The 17,318-nt window shown below is 41.3% G+C and overlaps 1 protein-coding gene across 2 annotated transcripts; it reads right to left on the bottom strand.

Moving 5' to 3' along the window:
• Nucleotides 1–3,240: 3,240 nt before the first annotated feature.
• On the bottom strand, nucleotides 3,241–12,401 carry LOC308101095 (uncharacterized protein). 2 transcript variants are annotated; one of them, XM_080450426.1, is made up of 8 exons: nucleotides 12,370–12,401; nucleotides 8,859–8,908; nucleotides 7,635–7,804; nucleotides 6,925–6,992; nucleotides 4,759–4,792; nucleotides 4,287–4,511; nucleotides 4,078–4,125; nucleotides 3,241–3,631 (listed from the first exon to the last, which is right to left on the bottom strand). In XM_080450426.1, exons 1-8 carry the CDS (start codon nucleotides 12,391–12,393, stop codon nucleotides 3,624–3,626), a joined length of 627 nt encoding a protein of 208 aa, XP_080306552.1. In that variant the 5' UTR covers nucleotides 12,394–12,401; the 3' UTR covers nucleotides 3,241–3,623. The 2 variants fall into 2 exon arrangements, with proteins under 2 accessions (XP_080306552.1, XP_080306551.1); XM_080450425.1 differs by lacking the exon at nucleotides 12,370–12,401 and adding an exon at nucleotides 9,127–9,207 and having other exon boundaries at nucleotides 8,859–8,932.
• Nucleotides 12,402–17,318: the final 4,917 nt, after the last annotated feature.

Here is a 17,318-nt window from a genome sequence, read left to right as displayed (position 1 = left end):
GTACAGATTCTGAGGATCTGTACTTTACTTGAGTTAGTATTAGATTTTTAAAATACTTATTACTCTTACTTGACTACATTTCCAAGACAAATATTTTACTTTTACTCGAGTACATTTCTAGAAAGGCTGTGAAGTAGTATTTTAGTATTTTAGTTTCTTTTTTCTTCCCTAAAATGCAATTGGACACACTTCTGCTCTCTCACGCTAGTGTTTCTGGCTTCTGTTTACCTCTACTTTTACTTTTACTTGCACTTTAAGTATTTTTTAAAAGCATGTACTTTTACTTTTACTTGTACTTCAAGTATTTTTAAAAGCATGTACTTTTGAATACTTGAGTGTATTTAAAGCAATGACTATTTTACTCTTACTTGAGTAACATTTTGACTGAGCTACTTTTACTTGGAGTAAATTTGACCAGGAGTATCTATACTCTTACTCAAGTACTGGGTTTGAGTACTTCGTCCACCTCTGAGTACTAATAAGTGATGGTAAAATATAAAGGTTAAATATAAGCAACCATAATTACAACATAGCATCATATAATTCTTCTGCATTTCCCATAAAGGAAATATCATAATTCAGCTCAGTTTGAGCTCATACTTTCATAAGCTCATTTCCCACTTTTGGAAAACCCCACAACAACTAGTTCAAACTGGTATTTTACCAAAGTCCATTTCTGATTGGCTGCCGATGTTGGCATCATCAGTTGCCAGAGCAAGATGATTTCAAATTTTTGAGAAAAAGGTAAACTGATTGTAGAGCATTAAGCCTTTAACAGGCCTTCAGTTATGTTTTATTTGAAATATGGTATTATACATTTTACATTAATATATGTTATAGATAAATTATGAATATAATTCAATTAAGAGCGTTTATTCATGGTTGTTTTGGACTATTTATAAACTGAAAGTCTTATGCTTTTGAGTCTTGTACAGCTCTGTTAAGTGTATTTATCATAGCTCAACAGTTTATTTGTTGTTTTTAGTATGTGCTATGGTGAAGTCAAACATGAATTAACAATAAAGTGGACAATGACATTTAAAAAAAAAATCTGTTCTAATGCAGCTGAGATTCCATCCTCATTCAAACAATGGAGACATTACTACTAAACAGAAGAAAATTGTTACAATTTGTTCAGACATCATCATCACCTCCTATTTGTGATATTATATATTATTTGTTGATAGGATTGATAATCTCCAAACTTTGGGCCATAGATCAACTTTACAGATACAAAGAGGATAACCCAAGCTTTCCGTATGTTACATAACTGACAGACAGCGTTATTTGTATGTCAATAGTCATATATTGCTATAAACGTTTTGGGTGAAATGATTAACAAATATCATATAGTTTGTTTTGGTTCAGTTTTTTTTTCTGTTTTCTGAAAAACAAAAACAAATTATATAGGCCATTATTTTAGCAAGGTGACGATAATGTTCTCCAGTCTCTTCCGCTTGTGAGGGTTGATGGTGTAAGTGCCAGGTGTGGCCTTGAACTGTAAAATGATGTACTGTATTATTTGTAAACGAAAAAAACCCTAAAAAAAACAAATCTAAATTACAAACCATATGAAAATTCTAGTATATTAGTCTGAATACATATGACATAGTATTACCAGCATGTTTATCCTAGATATTTATCATATTTACAGTAGGCCTACTTCAACCATACAGAGACATGTCAGAAATGGTGAAATATCATACCCATCAAGTATAATAAAATAATACTAAATATACCTATTAGCAACAGTGGGTGTTCAAGCTTTTTTATTTCAGAAAAAATTGTCAATTTATTATTTTAGCATCACTGCCTTTACCACTAAATGACAATTCAACCGTTTAGTCAAGCATTTTTTTAAAGATAGGAATAAGATCATAGCCTACTATATAATTATTTCAGCATATATAGCACTAATGAAATAACATTAAAAGTATCATATTAACACCAATGAATTAGCAGAAGTTCTATTCATCTGTAACAAATAGTAAATTTTAATTACTTTAGTTTAGCTTCACTAATCACTAGTACTACTAGTCTAGCAAAGCCAGTCAATCCACAATCTCCGAATGCTGTGACCACAAGCATTTGAAAATTGTGGGAGGGCAACAGTCTGGCCACAGATAGCCCTGAAACATGACTGTCATACCATGACAGTCATTCGCCGGCCATTTTCTCCAAATTTTCTCTGATGCTTCCAACCATGCGACACTAATGGTTGGGAGGTGTATTGCACTCTGATACATTACAAAAAGAAAAAAGAAAATGGCCGGCGATGGGATTAAAATGCTTTTTATTGAACAATACGGGATATACGAGTACTTATCGCGGTTCGCGTCGCCTTGTAACATCCGTGGCTCGGTGGTAAGCACTTTATATTTGAAATCTGAACGTTTATGTTTATGTGAGAGATGGCAATGTGAAAAAATCGAACACAACTTTAGACCAGGGGGACTCGGCACCATGACGCTTCATGTGAACCATGGCTAGGCCACAGACTACTTCACTACTAACATAAAGTGGCAAACAACCCATTTGAGCATGTTTTTAGAAAATTATTAGACCATTATTAGACATTTATTTTATTCTAAATATATGTATCTATTTATCAAGTTACATAATCATGTTCAGTAACACCTCTGAGATGATATGTCCAAAAATAAAATCTTACGGTTGACATTTCAACCAAACAGAGCCCACAATGTCAGGAGCATAGGGTCAGGAGTGACTTGATTTTCACTTCCTGAAAGGTATCCTACTGGGAAACAGTGACATCTAGTGGAGGTTCTTTTTTTTGCCATAATATACCTCAACCAATGGTAGAGATGGCTCAATCAGGTTGATTTAAGTTCAGCATTGCTTTAAATAACAAATAGTGACTTAAAATGTGCTCTACCAATTGGTCGACCAGACCATTAATTAATAGGCCTATGTTAAATAAAACTGAACAGTGTTCTCTGTGTGGTTTGCTTCTCTTATGAAGTGTTCTTTGATTGCATGTGTCAGATATGAATCTCATTTTTCATGTCCCTTTTTTATATCAAAATTATTAGTTTACTGAAATTCAGCAAGACATAATAGTAAACATGGAAAATTGTGGTTTCTCCTATACAGTACATTATGACATAATAGCATTTATACTTAACAAGGTGACATGCCCTCTGTCTCCCTTCAAATATGTCCCTGCTTCTCAAGCTACAATACAATGTGTGGACCCTTTAGCACACTCTTTAGACAACACAAAATATATATTTTTTTATTAGGAATTAAGGTATTAGTTTAGAACAGGCTCAGCAAACATTTAATTTAACCTTTTCTGACATGTTTACCTATGAGTGAATGATGCTGCAATATTGACCACAGCTGTAATGAATGGTCGTACTGTTTCAGGTGAATGAGGGGAATAAACAACAGTACATATGGTAAGCAGTAACAAAACCACAAATCAGTAGCTAGTGGTTACATTACATTGTGGATGTGGATAGAATGAAAAACTAAGTAAAATGAAATACATGTCAATATGATAGCAGGTGATTATAATTTGACATAGTTATAATATTTGTCTGCTGTGAGCGGAAGCATCTCTGTTCCCCTTTGCTGGATGGGATTCCTCTCACGTTGACTTACTCTTCTGAGGAATAAAGAAGAACACAATGAGGATGGGGAAGTATGGGACAGTGATGCTCACATTTAACATATAATACTTATAATGTCTCAATTGCCTTAAAATTCCAATTCCTAAATTGAATTGAAAGTGAGGCCAAATAAAGCAATAAGCCTCAAGAGATTGTCGTTTACAGTGATTTTGAAAAGCTAAGGTGTATTGTGCCTAGACATGATGTCACCTCAATGAAAATGAACTCAATCAATAAAAAACAATAACATGCTAGTTAGGTTGTATCTGTTTGGCTACAGTATATCATCATGATGAACCTGTGTAAAATTATATACTGTATGTAACCAGAATATTGTCACCTGTGTATCGCAAGCAACATAGCAACACTGGCCAACAAACATTAAAAACACTAGCACTCTGTATGCAAATGTACGCATGCAAAGAGTTGAGAGTGTACTCACCCATGACCTGCATAGCATCCGGCAGCGCCATCACTCTCTTCAGACCCACTAAAAATGAAAAGAGCAGTTAATACATCCACACAACAATCACAGACACTGGTGATGTAACTTTTTCCAAACAAACTCAAACCAGTTCAGAAATGTGTCCATGGGCTCATTAAAAAAATGTGCCTCTTTGAAGGGTGTCTAACAAGTGTTCTGTTCCTCACCGGAGGAGAGCCCATCTCCCGAACCTCCGCATGCAGCAGGTCCATTACGCAAGCTGTACGGGATAGCATCACCGCTGGATGGCTCCACGCACCAGCACCGTCCCTTCCAGCATTGCTGGGCCTGGTAGTGGCCCTGCTCATCATCACATCTGGGACGGAACGATGTCCCGGCCACAGGCTTCAGACCCGCAGCCTCCAGCTGACACTTGGTGGCCTGCTCAGCAACTGAGGAGAGAAGTGGAGATGAGAGGAAGAATTGGTTGTTTAACTGATTGTCTGAGTGAATGAGTCACAGAAGTGAAATTAAAACGTGGAAGAAAAAGAGAAGCCATTAGTTTTGACTAGTCCCTGAATTAAGAATGAATTCCAAAGGGGATTCTGTTTGCATAAATGGTCATACTCATAGCCTACAATGTTCACTATGTGCACAGGCTGACAGACATCTATAGATTTAATATAATAGGCTACATACGTGTTCCATCTTCAGGTGCTGCAGTGGACTCCCCCTGAAATATGATCAGAGAATCAGAACAGGGAACTTAAGAGAATACGTGAAACAGATGCCAGCCATAGTGGACTATTTTCTTTCTTTTTTTTATTAATGACAATGACATAGCATATGGAGCTTAGGGACCAGTCGAAATTTACATAAGGGGGGGCATGGAGGAAAATAGGGGAGGGTCATGCCTTTCTAATTTTGGTCCTAGGGAGGGTCAGCTAATTTTACTTTGAATCCAAGGGAGGGTCATGCAATTTTGAATTGATAAAATAGTCCGTTTTTTATATACCTTTTTAGTACAGCAGAACAGTGGTCAATGACCCCTCTCCATTTCAAAGGATACAAAGAATTCAAATCAAGTAACACCATGTCTATTTAGAATCAATGACGGTCGTTAACAAGCCATCAACGCACAGCGAGTGTGAACGACCCAGTCAAATCTATTCAGCGTCTTAACGATGGTGGTTGAACAATTAAGCAAAACTTCAACAGGCGTTATTGGAGAGATGCATTATAAATAGGCCTACTATAACTGGATATTCATAATCATTTGAAGTAATTCTGTGCATGTGATTAATGTGGATCTATATGGACAGTTGTGTATAGATGCCTATAGCTCCACAAGTAAAACCAGAAGCATCAGGCCATAATTGATAGCCTAATTTGTTTTATGTAGGCAACAGTGTAGTTGTAGTCACTGTAGTTGATAATTAAAAGGGCAGAGTGACAAAAGTTTCAAACTACTGGTTACCAAATATTCAACTTTCTTCAATCTGACCAGGATTCAATGGGTTTCCCACATGTAAGATGAGAACACTATCCATTCTGCTACCACTACTACAGATACACTGTGCATTTAGCAAGACTGACTACACTACAGCAATGTTCTAATCAATGTGGAAAGCAAAACATTGGACATATCAGTTTTAAATGTCATGTTGTATTTGATGGGGAGGGTTAGGGGTGTCAAGAATTTCACAATACGATACATGATGTTGGGCATGATATCGATATGATATATTATTAATGTTCTTTTCTCATGTATCATCAACATTGGCCATCATCTTATAAATAACGTTATAAAGCAAGTTAAAAACAATTACAAAGTGCTTTGTACACAAATAAATACATTTGTGCAAGCTTAATGGAGAAGTGAAGTTCTCACTAACTATAAACCCATTGTTTCAGAGGACAGATAGACACTAATATAACAAATATAATATAATATAAGACTGCATAACTATAAATTCCACAAACCTCAAATTTTTGTCATCTGGACTTTACCAACCAAGTGCAGCCTAGTTATTTCCAACAGCTAAAAAACATCTATAATACCAGATACAGTATAATACAATCTTAGATTAGATGTAGGCCTATTTGAGAGTGCAGATGCATGTCACATTAACGAGCGTCAACGAGCATCAGCTGACACACAACACCTCCCCTCTGCAGTGCTTTAAACTGAAAGTGACTGACTGGAGTTTCATTTCTCTCCAAAATACCTTGAATATGATGGAGGACATGATTAATAATTACCATGATTATGATAAGCTTTACATTTCATATCATACAGTAAAAACTCCTAACTTTCACCGGCAAAAAAAAAGAAAGTGTTTTTTTTGTATTAAAAAAACAATGAAAAAAATATTACGATACAGTATGACATCATGACAATACCTATCATCACATTTTAATACCACGATAGGCTATATCGTGACACAATATATCGTGACACTTCTAGGCGGGGAGGGTTACTCTTTTTTTTGTAATCACTTGGGGAGGGTCATTGATTTTTTTTTTTGTCAAAGGGAGGGTCATGGCATTTTAGATCAGGGCACATACATTTCCTCCATGCCCCCCCTTATGTAAATTTCGACTGGTCCCTTATTGAAAGATATTTTTGAGATCACACCAATTGAATATCCAGGTCAGAGCTTGAAAACATAGTTCTGGTTTTGAATTGAATGAAAAGTCTGTCTCTCTAAGGAACGAGCTTGTGATGCATTCTGGCGTCGTACAAATATCTCGCAACCTCACTTTTGTGTTACCATGGAGTTGTGAAACACCGATTTCAAAATACTGTCTGTTAGTGTTCATTGGAAGACCAAGCTATTGAGTAAGTATGTAAGTCTACTGTACCTCATCAAGGAAGTCAGTCAGCATGGGAAAGTTGCTCATGGGCAACTGGAACTTCACAGGCACAGAAGCTATAGGACAGAGAGAGAGATACAGATAGAGACAGAGACAGGGACAGAGACAGAGACAGAGACAGAGACAGAGACAGAGACAGAGAGAAACAGATAGAGAGAGGGGGATAATACATACAGAGACATAGGTTTTGGAAAAGTGAGAGGACAAAGAGAGAGAAGTGGGGGAAAATAATAATGGGGGAAAAATTGAGAGGGGGAGTGAGGTCTGATAGAAATATGATATCATATATAATATAAATATAATTCGTATCAACATAAATGACGCAACCTGTAGATATTTGGTTTGTTTTCTACCAACGGGAAATTATTGTGATGATATTTATCACTGGGAAATTCCCTTCTATTTGTTATGCCCTTGTCACGCATGGCTTCATTGGCCTTTTCAGATTCCTATTCACACAACGTCCCCCCCATTCAGAAAATTTTAAAACAAAGAAGGTGCATTCTTTTTTGGCATTTGGACTGAATGCTTGCACCTTTGTTTCTGGCCCCATCACTTACTCTTACAGGTCCATTTTACACTGCTTCTTCATGCTCTATTGATTGCATTTATTGCATTTATTAAATCTGCTCAGATGAAGATGCTTGTTAAATCTCTCCCTATAGTGCAATGCAAATCTCAGATATTCTCCTGCTCACCAACTCTCACGTTCCTCAAGTCAGCCTTCATCTCTTTGTGCTTCTGCTCCAGAGATTTGATGTCATGCCTCTGGTTGAGGACGACGTACACAGTCAGAGCCTGGCCAGCAATCAGCAGACAGGCCAGCACGGTCAAACCTGCAACCTTATAGGCCCGAGTTGAAGAGCCACTGGAAAGGAGAACCAGGGAGAAGAAGAGAGACATGGAGAGATGGTTGTATAGAAGAAAGAGAAAAATAGAAGGAGGACCAAGAAGGATTGGAGTAATGAGTTGGAGGGAGATTGAGAGAGAGGGAGCGACATGAAAGAAGGGGAAAATGGCAGATCATTTTAGATGTTAAAATGCAATTAGAGATGCCAACGAGGGATGTCCGCACTGTGTGTAAAATTGTGTAAGATCCAATAGAATCCTCATTGTTTATTAAAAATGTTTTGGGTGTGCGTGTATCATTTTCTGACAGAGAAAGTATAAGGGCGGGGTGGAAATTAAATGGAACATGGTAGGATAAACCAGAATAACTGGAACTTCTTGACTTTCTAGTAAACGGAAGTGAAACTTTGCCGGAAAAAAATCCCCCAGCATGCCAATGAAAATGAGATAATCCATTGCCAGGCAGATAGGCTATCTACGCTGAAAGTTGGAAAACACAATAACTCATTTGATCGCATACAGGTCACCCTTGGGAAAGTCCAGACAATTAACTAAAATAATTTAGACAGAAATTGAAACATAATGCGTTCCAATATGGCTTTTCTTTGCTTTAATGGTACATTTACCCTCCTCAGATAAACAAATGACATAATGTGAAAAACATAGTTATAGGCATTTTGATCAGTACAAATGCACTGTTTTATAATATTACCCTTAGTAGTAAGTGCATTATTGGTGAAAAGTCCAGCGCAAGTATCAAATAAGAGTAGTCCTATGTGGATACAGAAAATGGCCTCTCCTCCAAATGTGGCAAAGTGCCAATTACAGTAAAACCGATACAGAGCAGAATGTGGACATTATACCAACAGTAGGCTTCCAAATATAAACACAAGCAGTTTCCACTCATAAGACCACATCTTTGAGTGGTCGGTAGCCTACGTTAAAACATTGCTAAGGAATGCACGCACGCACGCACACACGCACGCACGCACGCACGCACGCACGCACGCACGCACGCACACACACACACACACACACACACACACACACACACAAACAAACAAAATCCTTACCCCACAGCTGGCACATTGATGGCAACCTGGCTGGAAGCCCCGATTAGAGGCTCATGGGTTTGAGGATCAGACATCTAAAAAGACACACACACGTCACCACACAGTTTTGCAGAAACTTAACCTTGACCTAAGCTTAGTTTTAACCTGCTTGAACCCTATATATTTTGTTACACACACACACACACGCACACACACACACACACACACACACACACACACACACACACACACACACACACACACACACACAATCACAGGCAAATGTTACCTTGGTTCAGGTAGCTGAATGTATCACTAATATTTGTGACTGGTTCACAGTCAGTGAGGTTTTATATAGGGAGAGATAGGGTGTGGAAAACCCCACAACAGCAACAAAAACAGACAGTCAATTTCTGATTGGCTGCCGAGGTTGGCATCATCAGTTGCCAGAAGCAGATTATTTCTAATTTTTGAGAAAAAGGTAAACTGACAGTAGAGCATAAAATCTTTAACAGGCCTTTTACAGGCCTTTCACAGAACTATTTATAAACTGAAAGTCCTTTCACATCTCTCTTGAGTCTTGTATACAGCAATGCTTTGTAGCCTATGCTAAATAAGAAGTAAGCTATGGTGAAGTCAAACACAAATTAACAATAATGTGGACAATAATGTTTTCTAATGTTTTCTGTTCTTATCAGACAGGTATTTTACCAAAGTCCATTTATGATTGGCTGTATCATCAGTTGCCACTTGCCAGAAGAAAATGATTTATCATTGTTGGCAAAAGGGTAAACTGACAGTAGCGCATTAAGCATTGAACATGCCTTACTGTACGTTCTGTTTTATTTGAAGTATGTTATTATGAATTTTACATGAATATATGGTATATTAGATAGATTATGAAACTAATTCACTCACTGTAAGAGCTTTGACCCTTTAAGACCGGCTATCTGCTATTTCAAAATAGCAGATATACAAGCTCATAGCGTGGCACCGAGTGCCGCGCTATGAGCTTGTAGATCTGCTGTTTATTTATTTAATCGTGAAAATGTATGCAAATCTTTCAATATATATATTTAAAAGCAAAACAAATTAACTCAAATCTTTGCTTCTGGGGGGGGTCCCTGTACAGTATTTGGCCGCGGACCCACATCTAAAAAAAAAAATTCTAGGGACCCCCAGAAGCAAAGATTTGAGTTACAAATGTTCGCTTTAAAAAAATATATATTCAAAGATTTGCCCAAATGTTCATGATTTTTCAAAAATAGCAGATCTACAAGCTCATAGCGCGACACTCTGTGCCGTGCTATGAGCTTGTAGATCTGCTGTTTTTGAATAGCCAACGTATAAAATAATGGTTAAAGTGGTTGCTTGCTTTTACAGACACAATTTGTAAAATTAAAATAAATCGAGGATACGTTTCAATAAGCATGTAATGTTGGGTAGACCAACATACATAGCGGACTAAACTAGCTGAAAATAGAGCACAGAAGTCCTGACGTCACTCCCCTGGTTCGTAAAGTAATTTCGCTATGGAGAATAACATTGGGTCATCTTAGAATCGTCTCATATAAGAATTGTGATATCCAAAAATAAACAAACTGTCTCGGCGATATTCTCAGGGAGGTGGCTCTGTATCGTTTATGATAGTCAGTCACTCATATTTGAAACAGTCTGTTTCTGGCCAAAAAAATACTAATTCGTCGGAAGTAACATTAGCGTTTTCTCACCGTCAGATGATGGTTCATATCCATAAGAGTAAAACCGCCGGGGTAATTTGTTTATTTTTGGAACACAGTTCTTATTTGACGCGATATTAAACATGTCTATGGGAATTCAGAGCGACCCAGGTAGGATGTGTGAATTACGCCGTCAGACTTCGGTGCTCTATAGTGACATCAAAAAAACATTCAGCTTAAATTTTAGTATTTTTTATTTAAATGTTTATTTTTTTCTACTTTGGTAATTTTGTTCTTGAAGAATATTTTGCTAGTGCTAGTTCAAAGTCATAATAACTGGTGAGTGGCCGAAATGCTAGTTAGAACATACATATGCTGCAAAACATTAATAAGCAACATACCAAGTGCGGTATGTGTAGCCCAAGAAAGGTCACCCCAGTTCTCTCAGCCAGTCATTCTGATTTAGCAAGACATTAAGGTTGTAGTGTAAATATATAATTTATATTAGGCTATTTCAAGAACTTTAAATGCTTAATTATTTTATTCCCTCAGTGTGCTTGCTGAGCCTGAACAGAAAACCCCTGCGTTAAACATTTTAAATGCTACAAGCAAGATAAATTATTTCTAATAGTTATTTGACCACAAGTGGTTAAAGCCATTGAACGATACAGACGTTAATCAGCAACAGACAGCAAATCAACCCCACGTCCATCATCAACATTTTTGCTCGAAAAAATGTCCAGGACTGACGTTTGGCTTGTTTCCAGAAACGTTCAACGTAAACGTTTCAGCCCGGAGATGGGTTGCATGAAGATACTTGAGACACAGCACCTGAAGCCTCTAGTCTAGTGAGTGATTCACTTGACTCCCTGCAGTTTGCTTATCAGGCAAACATCGGTGTGGATGATGGCATCATCTACTCGCTCCACACCTGGAGAGGCCGTGCAGTACTGTGAGTCCACCTGATGTAGGTGGACCACGGCCTGGTGGCCTGGATTACGGACTACCTCACCTGCAGACCACAGCAGGTCAAACTGCAGATGTGCTGGTGAGCAAAACCGGCGCTCCCCAAGGTACCGCGCTGTCACCCTTCCTGTTCACCCTCTACACCTCTGACTTCCGCTTCAATTTAGGAACAAAAGAAGGAATGGCGGGTGGAGCTGCACACGAACAAACAAACAAGTAAATACATGTTCAGGCTATATGACAAATCTCTTTTAAGCATGTACTGTATGAGTGTTATAACATATCTTACAACCATACATAAACAAATCGCAATAAAACATAAATACTCAATCTAATTTACCCCCCCAATACTTGCTCTACCCCAGTGACGTCACTGATGATGTCACCCAATGTATAAATACATGACGTGGTCGACTTCTTAGACATACACAATCTCACATTCATAGATAGCCTGGTGGGAGCTTGTGCACCAATACTTCACTTGGTTTTATTCAACCAAAACATTTCCAACATGGCTAGAAAGTGTCCCAATTGTGAGAAGACAGTGTTTTGGGCTGAGGAGGTGTCATCATTGGGTAAAGCTTGGCACAGGTTGTGCCTGAAGTGCGACCGCTGCAACAAGCTTCTGAATGCAGGGGGTCATGCTGGGCATGATGGAAGGCCCTACTGCAACATGCCATGCTATTCTACCCTCTTTGGGCCAAGAGGTGTGAATATGGGAGGGGCAGGCTCCTATCTATATGATAGTCCTTTTAACTACATGAAGCCTGCTGCTGTGGACTCAGCACCCACGTCTGAGGAGAAGAGAGCCTATGTACCTAAGGGACCTGAAAAAGCTGGGAGCACCACTTTCACTTTCTTAGGTGAAACCAACCTTTCTCCCAAACCTCATGGGTTTGAGGATCAGACATCTTTGCGTGCACCTAAAAAGACACACACACAACACACACACACACATACACACAAGCACACGCACACACACACGTCACACACGTCACACACCCAGCTAGCAACCGAGCGTGACCGCTGACATCAAGCTGGTATTTTAATAGCGTGGCTGTGAGTGTCGAGCACTGCCGACGCTGAGCTCTCCTCACAACGAATAGGTCTCGCTCATTGGAATGCGTGGCGATGTGTGATCCTTCTATTGTCACACCAGTGTGACGCTGTCCATGTTTGAGGACATTTACAATTGAATGCATAGCACTACTCAATGTAGATTAGATATATTAGCATGAGGAAAGTGTCAGAGTGTCTCTTCTAGAATTGTTTAAGACACTCTCTGTCTCTCTGTCATTACTATACTTGTGAGGACATCAACATTTTAGGAAAGCACTTTTATAGATACCATTTGTACTTTTTGCCATTTTTCACCCTGAACCTAAAACCATTTGTAAGCTTATTGGTGCTATTTAGTGATCAAAACAAAATAAGGTGACCTAGGATTAATTGCTCTTCAATGAAGTGGTTTTTTTTTTTTTGCCTATTTTTTTAAATTTATTCTTATTGTGTTTTATTTACTCATTGCATTGTCAATTCTGGCACTTGTGTTTTGTAGTGCTGCTAGAATTGTGTAGGGTTTTAATTTAATTTTAATGTATTTGCTTATTTTATTTGTTCTTTCTCTTTAACTATTATTTAATAATTAAGTGGCCTATTATTGTTAATAACACACACACAAACACACACACACACAAAACTATAGGTTACTAGCGTAACCCCGGTTTTATGATATAGGGAGCGAGAGTCTCGCCTATGGGAGAGCGCCCTCTGGCGTGAACACAGAAGCATTTCTTGATACACTCCGGACAATACTCTGATTGGCTGGACTCTGATGTCTTTCCTGTCTGGAGGTCCCGCCCTCCACGGTACAAATACCCAGGATACATCGGCTTCCTCCTTTTTCAACAGTTTTCCTTCTCGTTCGCCTAACAAGAAGGGTGTTGTGGGCGAGACTCTCGCTCCCTATATCATAAAACCGGGGTTACGCTAGTAATCTATAGTTTTATATTCTAAGAGTCGCTTCGAGTCTCGTCTATGGGAGCGAAATTTGATAAACTCTGATAACACTTTGATAACACAAACAACTGATCCGACTTCCTTGAAGATCTGGATCTGTCAACATACATCCTCAATGCCCTCACGGGCAAAGATGGTGTAATCTCTCATCTTCTCACACGGGTACTAGGCGTTAGAGGGTTCTTGGGGATGTACCCAGGTCTGGGTTTAAGCACCACTCTAGTCGCACCGTCACTGAACTGCATGCACTCCTCATGGACTGATAGTGCGTGGAGGTCACCGATCCTCTTGGCCGAGACCAAGGCCATCAGTAGTGCAGTCTTAAGCGTCAGGTGTTGTAGGTCAATCCAGCCCAGAAGCTCAAAGGGCGCCCCAGACAGAGCGTCCAATACCAGGCCTACGTCCCAGGATGGCACCAGGGACTTAGCTACTGGCAGGAGGCGCCTTGCCCCCTTCATGAACCGACTCACCAGGTGGTGCTGACCCACCATATCGGCTCTGCCCTTGTCCATTAGGTCCTGCAGAAAGGACAAAACCAAGGTATGGTGTGAGTTTTCTCACACCATAACTCAAATGTCTGCCACTGTCCTTCATAACACGAACGTGTGGAGAAGGCCCTAGCACTCTATATGACACTCTGAGGCAACCCCTCGGCGCCCAGGTTCATCCGCTCACGTGCCAAGCCCAGAGACTCAGGTCCTCCGGGTGTGGGCAAAAAATCTCGCCTCCGCTTGCGTTAGCATAATCCTGCATTACGGTAGCGGCCAAGGGCGATCCTGTAGTAGAGGAGTGATTTCTGAGAGCCAGTGGCCCCACGCTGGGGCTACCAGTATCAACCTCAAGCCCTCTGTCCTCACTCTCTCTCGAGTGTGGGAGCAATGAGGGACAGCGGGGGAAAGGCGTACAGGAGTGTCCTGGGCCACGCGTGCGCTAGCACGTCCATCCCCATTTTGTGTCGTCCTGTGAGGCAAACAGATCTATCTGAGGTCACCCAAAACGAGCCCAGATCTGTTCTGCTATGACGGGGTGAAGCGACCATTCCGCGTAATGGCAGCAGGTCTGCCCCCTTGTTCTGGAGCCTTGCATGTGAGATGCTCTGAGAGACAACAGTCATGGTTCGTTCCAGATAAGCAGTCTGTGTGCCAGCTCGTGCACCACGCAAGACCTTGTACTTCCCTGCCTGTTGATATAACACAGTGTTGACATGCTGTCTGTCCTGACTAACACATGACGCGCTCGCAGGAATGGGAGGAAATGGCGTATGGCCAGAAAAACGGCCAGGAGCTCCAGTTTATCCTCAATTTAGGAACAAAAGGAGGAATGGTTGGTGGAGCTGCACACAAATAAACAAACAAACAAACAAACAAACACGTAAATAAATGTTCAGGCTATTTGACAAATATTTTTTAAGCATTTACTGTATGAGTGAAACACTGATAATCGGCTGGTTGTTTAGAACCAGGCTCAAGAGCCACTGAGAGGCCTAGCTGGTTTGTACGGCCAGCCAGTCGTCCTGTTACTCTGTATAGGGTCAAGATGATCTTCGAGCGTCGCTGAGTACACTGGGTTGTCTAATGAGCTAATCCTGCTTGGGTCGATGTTGGTTACTCTGGAAGGGTTAAGACTGAGTCTAATGCCGATGATGAGAGAGAGGCCTTCAACCATGACATCCGGTGCGTTTTATCCTTCTGTGGGTAGCCCTTGACATCACTGTGGTGATGTCAGACATGTTCTCATATGGAGCTGCCATATGGAGCTCAGTTATGCCCAAATATGGGACCAGGACGTTCAGTCCTGGACGTGACGGTTATCTCCATATATGGAGTTTCTGGGAAAGGTTCACTGATGTCAGACCCCGTATCTATGACACGTCTTGGGTCTCTATGACGACCTCGTAGGTCGATCGTCACCATTTATGGGGATCTCCATATATAGGCCAGTGCTGGCAAGTATGCCCTGAACGTTCGCAACAGCTGCCCCACGGATTTCCCGTGGAAATACGTAAAAAATCCAAGAACGTTCTCTGGCATACGCCGCCCCACGGATTCCCTGTGGGAATACGTCAGAGAACATTTCCTTGCCTATGCCTGTGCCTCCGTCTTTGTCTGTTTTGACCCATCATACATTACTTTGAGGTAGTGATGAGCCCGTTGCCCCATGAGGACATTTTAGATGAGGTTTATTTACGTAGTCGTGATGAGCCCGCTGCCCCATGAGGACAGTTGGGTGAGGTTCCTTCACGGAGGTTGGATTATATTCTTGATAATGCTTTCCATGTTCTCAAGGTCGTTGTACATTGGGTTGGTCCCTGCCGCTGCCCCGTGAGGCTCTCAAGTTTTAAGATTCACGTGTCTAGCTGTGGGCTTTCCTTTGGCCTCCATGGTGTGGGCTTCAGTTAGAACTTGACTTCACTCACTCAGTGCAAGGCAAGTTATGTCTACTGCAGCTCTCCACCTAGAGCTGGACGGCATACTCTGCCGCCCCGTCAGAGGCGTATTTCTGGACATTGGGTCTGGAACTGCAGTATCCTAGCGATTGCTATTCATTGGTAGTATGCATTATCTTGGTCACAGGTTGTGATCCGTCATTAGCTGTTGGTTGGTCGTTCTGGCTCTCGACCTTTGTTCGTCTATCAACCTCCCCAGGCTCACGTCTCTTTGCCAGCTCCCGAGTTTGTACATAATGGAGAATGTCCAGATGGGGTTGGTTGCATTGTGAGCATTTCTTACGCAAGTCGCAATTCTTGGCCTTGTGAGATCCTCCACATCTCCAGCACATCCCTGCGTCCTTGATCCAGCGCTGTTTCTGATCTATTGTTAACTGCTTGAACCCAGCACAGTAGTTCAATGTGTGATTCTCCTGTTTACAGTATGGGCAATATCTTCTGCTCTTCATGCCTCCGTCCTGTCTCTGAGCCTGTGCATGGTTCGAGGTTGTGGTAGTCATCATTATGTTCGCTGGTCTCCTATACGGCTGGGTAGCTCTCCGTGGACTTCGGATCCTGTGTGTCCGAGCAGTGTGGCGTGGACTGCGTACCTCCGGTTGCCGAACGTCCCATCGGGGGCTCGGGACGCGCGTCGTCCTGTGCCGGTCGCGCTGTGGGCTCTGTTCCTGGTGACCGCCTATCCTTTACATCTCATCCTCATTTCAAACAAGAGCCATTCTGCCAGGTCTGGCAGGAAGGGGGTCCGAATCCGGTTCTTGTTGGCGGACTTTTGGAATATTACCCTTAAATCATATGGAAGCCGAGCTAAGAGTTGAATGACGTAGGTTCCACATCTCAGCTCCGCTCTTCCTTCTCTCCCGGATGTTGATAATAGGGCCACCAAGCCTCGGACTTTTAGAGTAAATGTTCGGAATGCCTCTATGTCTTCATTCCGAATGCTGGGTCCCTGTATGAGCTCGGCGATGCCCTGCATCGCCACTTGATGAGGCTGCCCGAACTGTTCCGCGAGGGCTGCCATAGTCTCTGAGTAGGGGTGCGATGAGTCTGCGTGGGCCTCCGCCACTAAGAAGGCGTCTTCAAGCTTCAGATGGTCGCATAGAATGCGGAACTTGAATTGTTCTGATGTGTTGGGAGGGAAGGCATCCTTCAATGCTCCCTTTAATCTAGCGAACTCTCTAGGATTTGGAGTGGCGAACACTGGTATAGTAGGTACTGGTCCCCGATAGAGGGTCTCCCCTGGAGGGTCATACCTTCGATCGACTGTGGGTCTCGACTGGTGGCCCCTTGCCCTCCGATGGTACCGTAGTGGTTGCCGTTGGTGCCTTCGGGTCGACCGGTGGGACCGTCGTCTGGACCCGGAGCTTCGTCTCC

The sequence above is a fragment of the Gymnoscopelus braueri genome (genome assembly GCF_963280865.1).
Source record: "Gymnoscopelus braueri genome assembly, chromosome: 14".
Lineage (NCBI taxonomy): Eukaryota > Metazoa > Chordata > Actinopteri > Myctophiformes > Myctophidae > Gymnoscopelus > Gymnoscopelus braueri.
The sequence above is the reverse complement of the archived record's forward strand: the minus strand, read 5'-3'. Positions and strand labels throughout refer to the sequence as shown.